The sequence below is a fragment of the Amblyomma maculatum genome, chromosome 4, assembly GCF_055883805.1.
Source record: "Amblyomma maculatum isolate TAMU_Amacu chromosome 4, ASM5588380v1, whole genome shotgun sequence".
NCBI lineage: Eukaryota > Metazoa > Arthropoda > Arachnida > Ixodida > Ixodidae > Amblyomma > Amblyomma maculatum.
The window spans coordinates 44,788,783-44,801,840 of record NC_139347.1 but is presented as its reverse complement, the minus strand read 5'-3'; the positions used below and the strand labels follow the sequence as shown (position 1 = coordinate 44,801,840).

At 45.7% G+C, this 13,058-nt stretch overlaps 2 protein-coding genes across 3 annotated transcripts in view; one reads left to right on the top strand and one right to left on the bottom strand.

The window, feature by feature from the left end:
• Positions 1–6,223, top strand: part of Ankle2 (ankyrin repeat and LEM domain-containing protein 2) — a 44,520-nt gene extending 38,297 nt beyond the window's left edge. For both annotated transcript variants that reach the window (XM_084601278.1, XM_084601277.1), the window contains exons 14-16: positions 3,821–3,949; positions 5,231–5,377; positions 5,793–6,223. In XM_084601278.1, coding sequence (XP_084457404.1) covers positions 3,821–3,949; positions 5,231–5,377; positions 5,793–5,970 — 454 coding nt within the window. In that variant the 3' untranslated portion in view covers positions 5,971–6,223. The remainder of the gene's footprint in view (positions 1–3,820; positions 3,950–5,230; positions 5,378–5,792) is intronic.
• Positions 6,224–11,732: 5,509 nt separating this feature from the next.
• The window catches only part of LOC146190893 (uncharacterized), a 42,062-nt gene continuing 40,736 nt past the window's right edge, over positions 11,733–13,058 (bottom strand). The window contains exon 9 of the mRNA XM_084601279.1: positions 11,733–12,074. Coding sequence (XP_084457405.1) covers positions 11,928–12,074 — 147 coding nt within the window. The 3' untranslated portion in view covers positions 11,733–11,927. The remainder of the gene's footprint in view (positions 12,075–13,058) is intronic.

Below are 13,058 nucleotides of genomic sequence, written 5' to 3'. Positions count from 1 at the left end.
GTCATTCGCAATGACCTTGGCCAGAAATGTTAGTCGGCGTCGAAATGCCGGCCCGCTCCGCAACTAGTAGGCCTCGCGCAAGTATGCGGGGTTCTGGTCTAGAGTTTCGGCGATTACGGAGCGCGCATTCACAAGCGTTAGAGTTGCATGTGGCCATCGAGTATTTTTCTGGAAGTAGCGACTCCATATCGACGACTGCTTATATCACGGAGCGAAAGAACATTGAGCTGAAAACGTCGATGTGTGACCCTGTCTAGCGAGCGCAGCCGGCAGCTGTCGACGCTGCTTGTGTGTATACCCGGCACAGGCAGGGGACATAGCATCCATGGCGCTTCTTGCAGTGCAATTGTAGTTTGTGACCAAATAAAAGTGCAACCGGTGCGAAAAGAAGTGGATGGTTTTACTAGATCAACTAGATCACTAGATTACTAGATCAGCTTGCATTTTATGCCCTGCGAACAAGCAGCATACATCAATCATTGCAAAAGCTATGTAAACAAACACGCTGGGGGTGCAGTCTTAATCCGCGAATCGGCGCCGGGAGTTTAGGATTTGCACACTACATATTAAATGGTGTATGCTTACGTTGAAGCACACACGAATCATTTGCTGGACAAGCACCATAAAAATGCAAGGTGAGGTTCAATAGTCGGTCGCAGTCGCGCGCGCGGTTGCGGGGGAGGCGAGACGAAGATGGTGACGACAGGGAGGCTATTGTTTGGTGTGGGCATGCAGTGAAGAGCAGTCGAATCGGGTTGGGTTTTGCAATGATGGGACTGAAGCGGCGATGGCGGCACATGCTTTCGTGCGCTGGCCATGGCCAGACTGAACATAGTTTTGCAAAAATGCTTTACCAGCCGAAAGTCTAACACACGCATATAACAGCAAGTCAAGAGGTACTGCTTCGTTCAAAAGTTCTGTCTGCTCCTCTAATGTCGCAAGGTATGCTCTCGCGTCAAGGCATGCTTGTATGAAATTTACTCTTAGTTTTTAGACCGAAAGAGCTCAGCAATCAGGAGCATAATGCTAACTCCTCCCCACTTTTGCGGTGCATGTACACGGTGGCAGGAAATGTTGGGCAAGTGCCTTTTTATATGCGGGAGCGCTTGTTGCTAAAACAAGCTCTCATAATGTAAGAATAATATACTTGCGATTGTATGCCTAAATTATGCAGAATGAGCCCGTCAATTTCGGCCTCCTCGGCAATCTTTAGCCGAAGCCAAAACAAGTCTGAGGATCACTAAGGTCACATATTATAGTGAACTCTTCTCAAAGAAAAGAGAATGTGTGAATAAAATATTTTTGTTGAAGAAAAAAAAAAAAAAGAAACTCAGTGATTACCATCCACGGCATGGATGCAAGAGTGCAGCCGACACCAGGAATAGTAGACGACATGGGGATGATATCTCGTTGTGATGTCAGCGGCCAATGGTTGCCAGAGCAGAAAACTGATTCCAATAATAATAATAAAAATTAATTTTAGAACTATCTATCGCACCCAATGAGCTCAGATTTCAAGGATTTATAATTTAATGTATGAGGAGTGAAATGCAATAATTAGTTAATGCTCGTTTCTACTATCTGACAGTTTTTACTGTCACTGAGAGAGTGGCCATGTTGCCATTCGCTTCGGAGAACGACACTTACTGCCAGCACATGTCGTTATTCATTGCCACAGAGGCATTTTATACTCTCATACCCCCCGGCCCCCATCGTTCAACAAATCTGTAGTTACCTGATCCTCCCCAGCTGCTTTCCCCCTTTCATGGTTTCAAAATCTTTCTTAACCTCGTCCTTCGTCACTGGCGGTACGCCTGACTGCTTTGCACTACTGCCTATCTCATTATTGCCCTGACTGCTTCGGCTACTGTTAGATCAGTATAGAACTACTCGGCTACTTTGACTATCCTGTCCATATTCGTGATGACATTGCCCGTCTTGTCCCTTAGCGCATACATCTGATTTTTGCCTATGCCCAACTTTCTCTTCACCGCTTTTAGGCTGCCCCTGTTCTTTAGAGCATGCTCAATTTTCCCCATGTTATACTTCCTTATGTCGGCCACCTCGCACCTATTGATTAGCTTCGATATCTCTGCCAGTTCTATCCTGTCTGTTAGGTTGGAAGCTTTTGGATTTTGGTGTTTTTTAATCAAATGTTTCGTCTTTTTAAATAGTTTACCGGTATCCTGTCTAACTACCCTACTGCCTACTTCTACGATGCACTCAGTAACGATATCTCTGAAATTATTGTTCATTGCTTCTACACTAAGGCCATCATTCTCTGTTAAAGCCAAGTATCTATTCTATAGCGAAATCCTGAATTCTTCTGCCCTCCCCCTCACTGCTGATTCGTTGAGGGACTTCTTTCTTAAACTGTTCTGTTCCCTCTTCAAACCAAGATTAATTCAAGACCTTACCATCTTGTGGTCACTGCATCGAACCTTTCCGATTACTTCTACATCCTGCATAATGTCGGGGTTAGAACACAGTATGAAGTCAGTTTCATTTTTAGTCTCCCCATTAGGGCTTTTCCATGTCCACTTCCAGTTCTTCCATTTGCTTAAGAAGGTATTCATGATTCTTACATTATTGCAGTCTGCAAAGTCAACTAATAATTTCTCCCTGCTATTCCTAGAGCCAATGCTATAGTCACCCACTGCCTGGTCTCCAGCCTGCTTTTTCCTTACCTTGGCCTTGAGGTCACCCATTAGTGAAGTACTACTAGTCTTTACTTTCCCCCATTGCCACTTATAGATCTTTGTAGAAGCTTTCGACTGCCTGATCATTATGACAACACGTAGGCGCGTGGACCTGTACAACCTTCGGTTTATACTGCTTATTAAGCTTAACAGTGATGCCTGCCTCCCTCTCATTAAGGGCCATAGAGTTCCTGTATATTACCAGCTATATCCTTATTGACAAGGAACTCTACCCCTAGCTCTTGCCTCTCCGGTAAGCCTCGATAACACAATATATGTCCGCCCTTCAATATAGTATATGCCTCTTTTGGCCTCGTAACCTCACTAAGCCCTATTATATCCCATTTCATACCCTCTACTCTAATTCCAGTGACAGTACTGCGAAACTAGCCTCACCAGCTAAGGTTCTAGCTTTAAATGCTGCCAAGGTCAGTTTCCAGTGGCGGCCTGTCTGGAGCCAGAAATTCTTAGCACCCTTTGCGGCGTTGCAGGTTTGACCGCCGTCGTGGTCAGTTGCTTTGCAGCCGCTGGGGACTGAGGGTTGGGGGTTTGTAAGTGTATTCATAGGAGGTTGTTGGCCGAATACTACAGGGTGGCCAAATCCTGTTCTGGTGAGGAAGTGCGTTTCCGGAGCTGTTCACCGAATAGGTCGTACCTCAAACCTGTTCATGCAATTCCATCGCCGCGCAGATATTTCTTTATGTTTTTTAATCCGGTGGGGAATTGCGCAGCACCGGAATTTGAACCAGGGTCCTCTTGCACGTGAGACAGATGTTTTACCTCTACACCACCTTTGCACCTGCTTTATATATATTTGAACTAAACCTTTTCACATGCCTTGTTTTGCTGGTGCATCTTGCATAACTTTCTTTCCAGCATATTCCCTCCAATGGCCCTTATTGGCTTCTGTTGTGTATTGTGTACATATGAAATTGTGTTGTTATAAAAAGATTTATTGCATGGGCACGTACCGCCGAGCCTGTTGCAGCACTCTTCTTCTGTTGACTTCCTTTGGTAACTTCTGTGGCAGGTCTTAATTGTTTTGTTAGCGTACGTTGATGCCAGGCAGGTGGTCTTCTCTGCGTGGTCTGGTTCAGCCTCTAGGAATGCATGTTTTGCAGCAAAGCACAGCCTGTGGAGGAGGAAGAGGAAGAAGTGTTCTTTACCCCTCCCACCAGCCCCTGCTCCTCAAGTGGCTCGTCTTCACAGGCGCACACACCAGATGAGGGGCCAATGTTCTTCATACAGGGGTGAGTGAAGGCACTTGTTGCAGCTTTCCTTTGGTCTACACCGTCAGCTGTTTAGGGCACGTTTTGCAGTTTTGCTTTGTTGGTGTAACATGAAAGAGAAGCCGGGAGCAAAAGGCAGTGGCCTTCTTCAATATACCATGGAGAGTGCTAGCACTCTTGACAGGAGCGCCAGCGGCAGCTTGCTCGGCACGTGTGGTTGCGCGAGCCTGGGTTTCAATACACTCATTTTATCACGCCATTATTGGGGCGAGCGCCATCCATCACCACAAAATTGTCGAAATGTGTGGTAGCAGCAAACACCTTTTTGAAGGGAACGATGCTAAAAGCCGGTGTGAAGATTATGGCTGACCGCATGCCTTTATTAATTGACGGTCGGAAGGATGGATGGTGCTGAAAAAAAAAAAAAGCTTTTTTTTCTCACGTAATGAACCTGCCCCTCAGACTGGTGTCAATTTTTCTTGAAAAAGAAAAAAAAGTGGGTTCATTACGAGAATAAGTATGGTTAATATAGTAAACCCCAGCTTGTTCCCAAGCCGTACAAGCGTGCATTGCGTGACCTAGTTAGCAGCATGTCAGGCTCACAGCCCAAGTGTCGTAGGTTTGAATCTCGCCTATAGCGACAAATTTTTCTTCGAGCAAGATCAATTACTTTATAAGCATGAATCATTTGAGGCAGCTATTTTTAATCACTTTCATTCCATTCAAGACTTCATACCTAGTGTGAGCATTGGGGAGTATTTGTAATTTCTTCGCAAGGTCATGTGGCTGTGACACCTTTTTTTCTTGGCAATGGCCAGGTTTCATTGCCATCGAACCATATAATGCTTTTGCATTAATATTATTAACACATGGTTTTGACAATCCTGGGGTCAGCAGGCAAGAAAACTGTGGTGTGACTTAGGCAGACTCTTTACTGGGTTTACTTGCGCCCACAGTGACCTGAACTCGGCAGTGGTGACAGCAACAAAAATGCTTGGCAATCGGCAAAGTACTGAATCACTCTTGTTCTCAGCTGCATTCAGTTTATTGCTGAGGAGGAGATAAGGCGCCGGAAGCAACTGCGGCAGTCTCAAACAATCTAGAAGCAGTTGCACGTGTCGTTTGAGAGAATCTAGTCAGTCTTTGGTTCCCGGACACATGATAAAGCCGTGTGCTGGTGTCCTTGGAACGTGAACAAGCAGAAACGTTAGTGAACTCTGTGGCATCATGAAGAGTGCGAGAGGAGTGATGCAACACGGTAGGGTGCACATGGCTCTGCTCTATTTTTCTTCTGTGGTGCAGGTCACAACCGAGTAAAGTGGACTTGGACGCATTGAAAGCCATTGAGCCGCATTTATTGGAGCCAGGTGCCTTGGACCCACTGGTTTATCCTTGTGTGCATCAGTGGATGCAACTTGTCCGTTCTTTTCCGACAGAAGCTACGTCCAGGTGAGCTGGCTATGCCAGTGCCTGAGTATGTGTTACCTCTGCACTAAAGCCAGGGTCTCGAAACCCTTGCCAGATATATTAAAATGAAAAAAATGTCTCTGAATGGCTAATTTACTAAAAAACAGCCCCAGTCACCTTGAAACGAATGCAACTCAGTCGGCTCAGCATATGATGACATTATTTATTTATTTATTTATTTATTTATTTTTGTATAAGTTCTCACCTCTTTGATGAGCACTTTGATGGGCATCATCTCTTTGATGAGCCATGCGTTGCCCGTTAGTAACTGATGGCATTCGGTGATGGTTGCAAGTGCAATCAATGCTTAAGATTGTTACATTGAGGTTTAACTGTAGCTGTGTGACTGTTTGTCCTGTGCCCAAGGACTGACATTTAACAACCCTTCTTTTCGCAGGTGGCAAAGTCCATCAGCTACGAACTTGAGGCATGCCTCACGCACAGTGCTGTTTCCAGACTCCCCACGTTCAAACGGAGATAGCAGATCAGAAGGGTGCCGTACCCCTCAGCGTGAGCCACTGTTCCAACAGCGGGGTCCCCGGGTCCTGCAGTGGAACAGTCCAGGACACCTGTGATGCATGTCTGCAGAACTCGGCTGGCGCGGTGTGTCCGCTGCTGTTGCAAAAGCCTAGTGCCAATGTTTTGCTTGCGTGTGCAGCTGCATTTTATCTAATTTGGGTGCTAACACTGACAGAGCAGGTTGTGGTGCCTGAGGATTGTTGAGCATTTCATTTGCAAGCGTGAGTGAGTGACAGTTTTAAATATCTTGACATGTAATTTATTTATGCAGTTTTAAAGGCACAAAGTAAACCTGTTTTTTTCACCATGCTTACGTGCAATTTCTGTACCTTGTGGTCGGAGTATTGTTTGTGAGATGGCAGTGGTAACAATGCCTTCCATATGTGGAAGGCCCAAGTTTTGATTTTCACTACCACCAGCTACCCAGCAGTTATACAGTAAGTTCAAGCTTTCCCCTGGCCTAGTTTTCGGCAGGTTTTCTGGACTACTGTGCTGTGACCCATTTTCTTCAAGCAGGCCAAATACCATAGCCATGGCACTATGCGGCCAGACTGCCTTTGTGTCATTGGGTCACCATCATCAATGTTGGTATATATCGGAGCGTACGGTCCAGTTCTCAGGCTATGGAATTTGTTTTTAGGCCCTGAAATACGGCTGGCTTAGCATCTGCAGCGCTCCAAACTTTTTTGGTGATGAGCGCATGATTCAAACTTGAAGTTAGGATGTTCTCCAGTTTAATCGTTCTGGTGCGTGCGGCATAGGAGCTGCAATGCATTTGGCTCCATGCAAACAAAAAAAGCTTAAGTTGCGTTGACAAAATATGTTAGTGAAGGAAAAGCCCCTTTTCTCCACTTCAGAGCTTTGGAGCTTTAGGGGTGCTATGAGGCCTCTTTCCACAATTTAGAAGCAGATGTAATATAGCCTGCAAGCTTAGAAAAGGACAGTGCACTGGTATCCTGTGGGGCTTCAATTGTCGGCACAAAAATTTGCTGAAAAAACAAAGCTAAGCATATGAAGCAAAGTGCAATGCATAGCATTATCTTTACTGCACTTCTTACAGTAGAGTAACTGTATGCTGTGCACATCACACAGCCAATTCTCTCAGCATTCAGCGAGTTTCCTCAGTCACAAGTACCCCAATCATATTAAACAAGTGAAAAGTGGGGGAGTGCAGGAAGTACTGTAGAAACCTGCATATAATATGAATTCTTTTTCCTCTATTTTGTGAAAAATTTCCACCTCATATTATTTGCAGGTCCGAACAAATTTCAGCCTGCATTCGCACTTGCAGTCTCTTCATTATTAGGCACTATCAGCATCAGGCTTCCAGTGAGAGGAGGCGCAACCTGGCGGTGGCATCTGTCGATGTTTCGATGGTTTCGGTTTCACCACGCTGACCTTATGACCACTGTGCTTGTGATGCACAAGCGATTGGAAACAGGTCGAGTGCACCCCTCACAGTGTTGGGACCGTAAAAGCAGCACTCAATATTTTGCACAGGTCTTTGGCATGCCTCTTCAGTTGTGCTGACCATGCCTTACTGCGGGATCACAGACACTTGAGCGGCATTTCCGAGGAGCACGTCGATCGTGCTTTCAAGAAATGCAGGACACCGAACACGTTTAGAGGCACTGAAGAAGCGTTTCTACTGAAAGAGATCTCTAGTAAAGGACTCTTGCAGACGATACATCAGATGACGATTGCAAAAGCGCCGAATCCGAGAAAACTTCCTTGGCGCACGCGCCTCGTGCCTGCGCTTGATGCTAAATGAGAAACAGCGTGAACTCAGTGCTTGTCATTTGGCAGCTCTTACACTGTATCTCATGCTCGGGCTGGACACAGCCTACTGGTTTATGTACGGAGGACTGTGTGTAGCTTCTTCATTGAGGCGAATGCGAGCTATAGGCATATGTCGGTGCAAGAAGGGGGAGCAAACCAGCACCGGCACATGATGGTACATAGTGGCACTACTGTTGGCGACCAATTTTTTTAACTCTCAAGATGCCGAAAAAACGTCCGGAAAACCAGGCATTTGAAAAAAATGAATTCACACTAAAATCACCATTTTATTTACTAAGCGGCTTCAAAAATTGCTCAATCTGCTTCTGCAGGGAAACCGCACAACGGTCAGAGCGGCGCGATGCTCATAGAGGTGCTGGTCACTGACAAACCAGTTCGGGCGGAGCCTCGGTGCTCCCACATGACTCTACGTAAGTGCCGTTCTTGTTTTTTTGTCCCACATGAAAAAAAAAAAGAAAGAAAGAATTGATGGTGGTGACCATGCTGGCTATCTCCCCGGGAGCAGTGAGAGCCGTCTGCTGCACGCATTAAAAAAAAAATGCGGCACTGTCTTACGAGCTCCAGCAACAGTCTGGAAGTGGAACAAATCTTCTAGTTGGAATGTGTGTTGGAACACAAAGCTCTATTGGATGCCGTGTTTAGTTGGGACATCCGGTGCATTGCAAAAGGATTAAAAGCCAGTATCTGATGTCAGTTGAAAGTGGGCACGTTTCGAGGCACTGGAGAGGTGCGCAATGTTTTTTTCGTGCTCACGCATCGCCTTCTGCAAGTGGACTCGTGCCGCCGCGACTCCGCCGCCCATGCCGCTGGCTCTCTCGCTTGCAGCTACACGCAAGCTGTGGTGTATGGTCACATGATAAAAGCACGCTCACACTTACTGGCCTGTCCACCATGGGTTGGAGCTCCATCGCGGAACCGCGGAGCAGGGGCTCATGCGGCGCAGTAGCCCGATTTCAGGGAGTAATGGTCTTTTAACTCTGCACAGCTAACGGTGCCTGATATTGAGACTATAGTGGGTATGCGGGATGCATGAATGCGGGTTTGAGGTTGCAGGAAAACATAATGGAAGTGATGTTGTGGCAATTTTTTGTAGCTTTTGATCTGCGATAGAGAGAAAAAGTCCAGAGTATCGAGCAAGAAAAGTTTCCTACGTCCGAAATTTTAGTCGGTGTTATACATTGACTCGGCAGAGCGCTTGATGATGCCACGGCAGAGTCTGGAATAATCAGGGAGGTCCGGAAAATCGGGGATCCGAAAAATCGGTCGGCGACTGTAATCAATGCCTGTTGCGGGGTGGCATTGGACACGTAAGCACAGAGCGCATATGCCTCATGGGGTGACTGCAAAATATAGCGCAAATAAATACTTTTGGTGAGCTTTCTTCACTTGCATTATACGCGGATAAAAACTTTTTTCCCGTTGTTTGCTATCCCAGATTTATAGTACTCTTCGTGTTGTTATGAGGGTTTGTACGGTACACTCACATCCAGGTTTCATCTTAAGCAAGGAAATTAACCCTTTTGGAAAGGGTACTGCAGAAAAGACAGGCAATTCCCCTAGGTATTAGAAATTATTTTTTAAAAAATGAAATTTTGACAGTCTTCGTACAACATATATGAAAATGCAGCTTAATAAATGGGCGTCTGGACAGAAACAGATAAATGCCTTAAATTTCTACGGAAAACTTTTATATATCTCAAATCCTAAATTTCTGAAAAATAGAAAGTAAAGGTTAACAATGCCTAAATATAGAAGTAGGGGACTACACTAAAACAACTCCAGAATGTAGAGATTGTTCTAAATTACCTCTTTTCTTAGTTGTGGAAATTTTGGATTCCTATCAGTGTGTTTCTTTGTTTGGTGTTAACTTTTTTGGGACTGCAGACAGCTTGGATAGTTGCTAGAAAATATTTTTTAGTAAATTCATTTTATGCAATCTTGTTATAACGTATATCGAACAGCAGATGCATAAGTGGGCTTTTACAGAAAAATAATTGAGACACCTAAACCAAATGCTTTAAATAGAGAAAGGTCTCAAATATAAATTTTTTATAAATAACCCTCCTTCATAGCGAGCTGAAACTGAAACCTGTATCAGTGTGAGCTCAGGTTGGCGTTTCCAAACTAGTCTTCTCTCTCTTGAATACTGGTATAAAAAATGTCCAGGGCCAAAGCAACCGAATGTCATGATTGATGCCGGTTTCTGTGCATGACCTGACATGAGCTCTGCGTCTTTTCGCTACCTTAACCACTGCCGCGCCCCAGTTCAGAATCTGTCACGTGTGTCTGCTTGCTGAGAAAAAAAGCTAACTAGGCCAAAGGTGAAAGCAAAGTTGTTATACAGTCGAACCCGGATATATCGAACTCGAAGGGGATCGCGAAGAAGTCTATATCGATAATTCGATATACAGAAATTGGCTTGTGACGGCATTTACGATACGAAAAAACGATACCGTATTTGCTGCGTAATAAACCCACTCGCATAATGAACCCTCTCTCCGCTTTTGCGCCCGAGAATTTGAAAAAAAAAAATGTTTTAAGCCAGCTCGCTCACATGCAAGCGATTGAGCGATCTCAGCAACGAGCTGCAGCGACAGAGCGAAATACTTCCAACTTGTTGGAACTGCCTCCCGCTCGCCGCTCGAGCCACCGCGGCAGCTCAAAACAAGGTTTCTGTGTCGCTGCGGCAGAAAATCGCGAGCGTTTTCGCTTGCATGCCAATGGCGCGCGTCACTCCGTTTCGGTCATCTCATCCACAGCTCATTTCTTGGCAGCGTGCCAAGATGTTGCGCAGCGATAACGTCAGGGCGCCTTTATCTTTTTATAGCTCCTCCCGTGGCGGGGAGCGAATTTGGCAGAGTGCCCGTGATGGCTTGATTGTACAAGTCTGGTTCGATTTATCACGCCGCGCTTGGGGCGGGCGTCATGATCGCAGCAGCTGACGGCGTGCTTCCCTTGATTCATACATGCAAAGATATACGGCTCCCGCCAAAAAAGAAAAAAAAAAAGCCTGCCGCTTCTTAACGTCCGCAGCCGCCATATCTTACGCTACGTCGCGCGTACAGCACAACGATAAGAAAGGATGACTCTCGCAAAAAAAAAAAAAAAAAAAAAAAAAAAAAGCTGCCGCTTCTTAACGTCCGCAGGCGCCATAGCCACGTCAGCCGCCGCGCGCAGAGGGTTCGCAACACACGCTGGAGAAAGCGTCCCACGTCTGTCTGAAAACGGGCTGAGCTGGCTTGGCGCATGCGTAGCGCGTGCTGAAGGAGAGAGCTCGGCAAAAGAATGGGCACACCCACGCACGTGGCTTGCAAACGTCAGGTGTTGGCGCGCGGGAAACGATAACTGCAGATGAGCGCGCCTTTGGCGAATGGGCGCGGCGCTGCCCAGAACTGTCCCCTCTCATTCCTTCCGCGCGTGGCTTGAAAACGTCACGCAGTAAACGGCCAAGAGTGATGAGATCGTCTTTGGGGAAGGCACACTTTCCAGTGCGTATTGTGGAGTTCGATATATCGAACGACCGGCGAAATTGAGTTCGATATATCACGCGGCTTTCCTATACTTTTACATGGGATTTTCAAGGGGATATTCCGTGAGTTCGATATAACCAAAATTCGATATATCCTGGTTCGATATAGCCGGGTTCGACTGTATTACACTTCTAGATGGTGATACGTGTTCCAGCACACATAAATTTGAGTTTGGCCGCGCGCGCAAAGTTGTAATGCATTTTTACTCTATGGCCAATGGGGCAGTCTCGAAAGAGTTAAAAACAGGTTGAAGTGAGCAGCTTGCTGCACATATTCATAATGAACTTGTGCGTACCTCACAAACTCTCTTCTCTCACTATAGTTAAAACAATCTTCACTGCTTTTTGTTTTCGAGCGAGTGCTGGAAGCCTCATTACCAGTGCAAATGAAACAGTATTTCACAGACAGTATTCACATGGTTAATGCATTTCTGAAAGTGATGAGTAGAAACATGAAAAACAACTAAAGCTTTATGCTTTATTGCACGAGATTATTCATTTGAACATGAAGTTCAAGTTCCACAGTGTGAATTTCAGTCAATGAGTTAAGCAAGTCCGTTCTTCAACAGTCGTGTAGCAAGTTATCAGCATGTGCTGTGCAGTCTTGAGCCAAGTGGTCACAGTTATCACAATCTTCTTAAAGGCTTTTCCTGTTCTGGCACTGAAGGAACACATGTTGGTGAGCTAGGGTAGAGGGTCCAGGAACCTGCACACCGATGTTATCAGCGTACCGGGCCGGACAGCAGCAAATGGACGCCGGCCGCAGTACTCGAAGTCTGCAACTTTTGCTTCTTCAAACACATTGAAGTCGAACCAACGCTGTGTGATCACCTGCATAGAGCATGCAGGATTAGCGCCTTGAGCCGAGGGCGCGTCATAAATTTTACCTGTTACGCTTATGTAGCTTAGTTTTCCGTTAGGAAACCACCCAGCACAAAATGCTAATCTGGGCAAACAAACGATAGAGAAAGAAAAGGCTTGTACTGGGTCAAACAAAATATTGCTGGCATAGTAGAAAGAAGTGACAGCGGTTGTCTGTTAAACCTATTATAATAAAAGCACAGGCTTCTTCCTCTTGTTTTAACTCAGTGTAATTGCCATTTTTTATGAAATTGTTACTCGATACAAACCTTCTATGGCTATGGGCCTAGTGCGATGCAGTCTCAGCTGTACATGTGGCACAATCTGGGAGCTGCCACTTCTAATGATGGAGGCTTAACTGTGGTCTCTGCAATCAACTTCGGAGCAACGGAGCACTTGATTGTGGAGGCAACAGGTTTAACCCTACCTGTGGCGCCATCTTGGAGCAGCCGCGTAAAATACCTAACTTCAGCCCTACTCAAAACTGGTTATAATGAGCAAAAGCACCCACCAGGAAGCTCTCTGAACTGTGAAAGTACTACAGCACTGCAAAAAGTCATGTTCAGTAATAGGTTCTGTCACTCTGTTAGCTAGCGAACTTGAAAAACCTGTTGGAGAGATTTGTGCGTTAGAGTCGCTATACCGAGCTTGAATTACTTGGACGAGGCCACGTGGTTGTGACCTCAACAGCTTAGCCAGTCAAAGTGATGGCGCAAGCAAGGTTTGACAAGATTCTTGGCCGGTGGTGGTGAGTGTATGACTGCTTTCGCATTAAAAGGTAGAAGGGGATGTTGCGGTACTGTGTTAAGCCCAAGCTTAACATTTTCGCTTTCGCAGAAGTCACTAAATGGTGTATTTTAGTGTACACCTAAAGTAACACTGCTAACATGCCCTTCCTTGTTCTGTTTATAACCCCTGTGCAGACAGGCATAAGTGGCTTCAGCAAATCAAGGT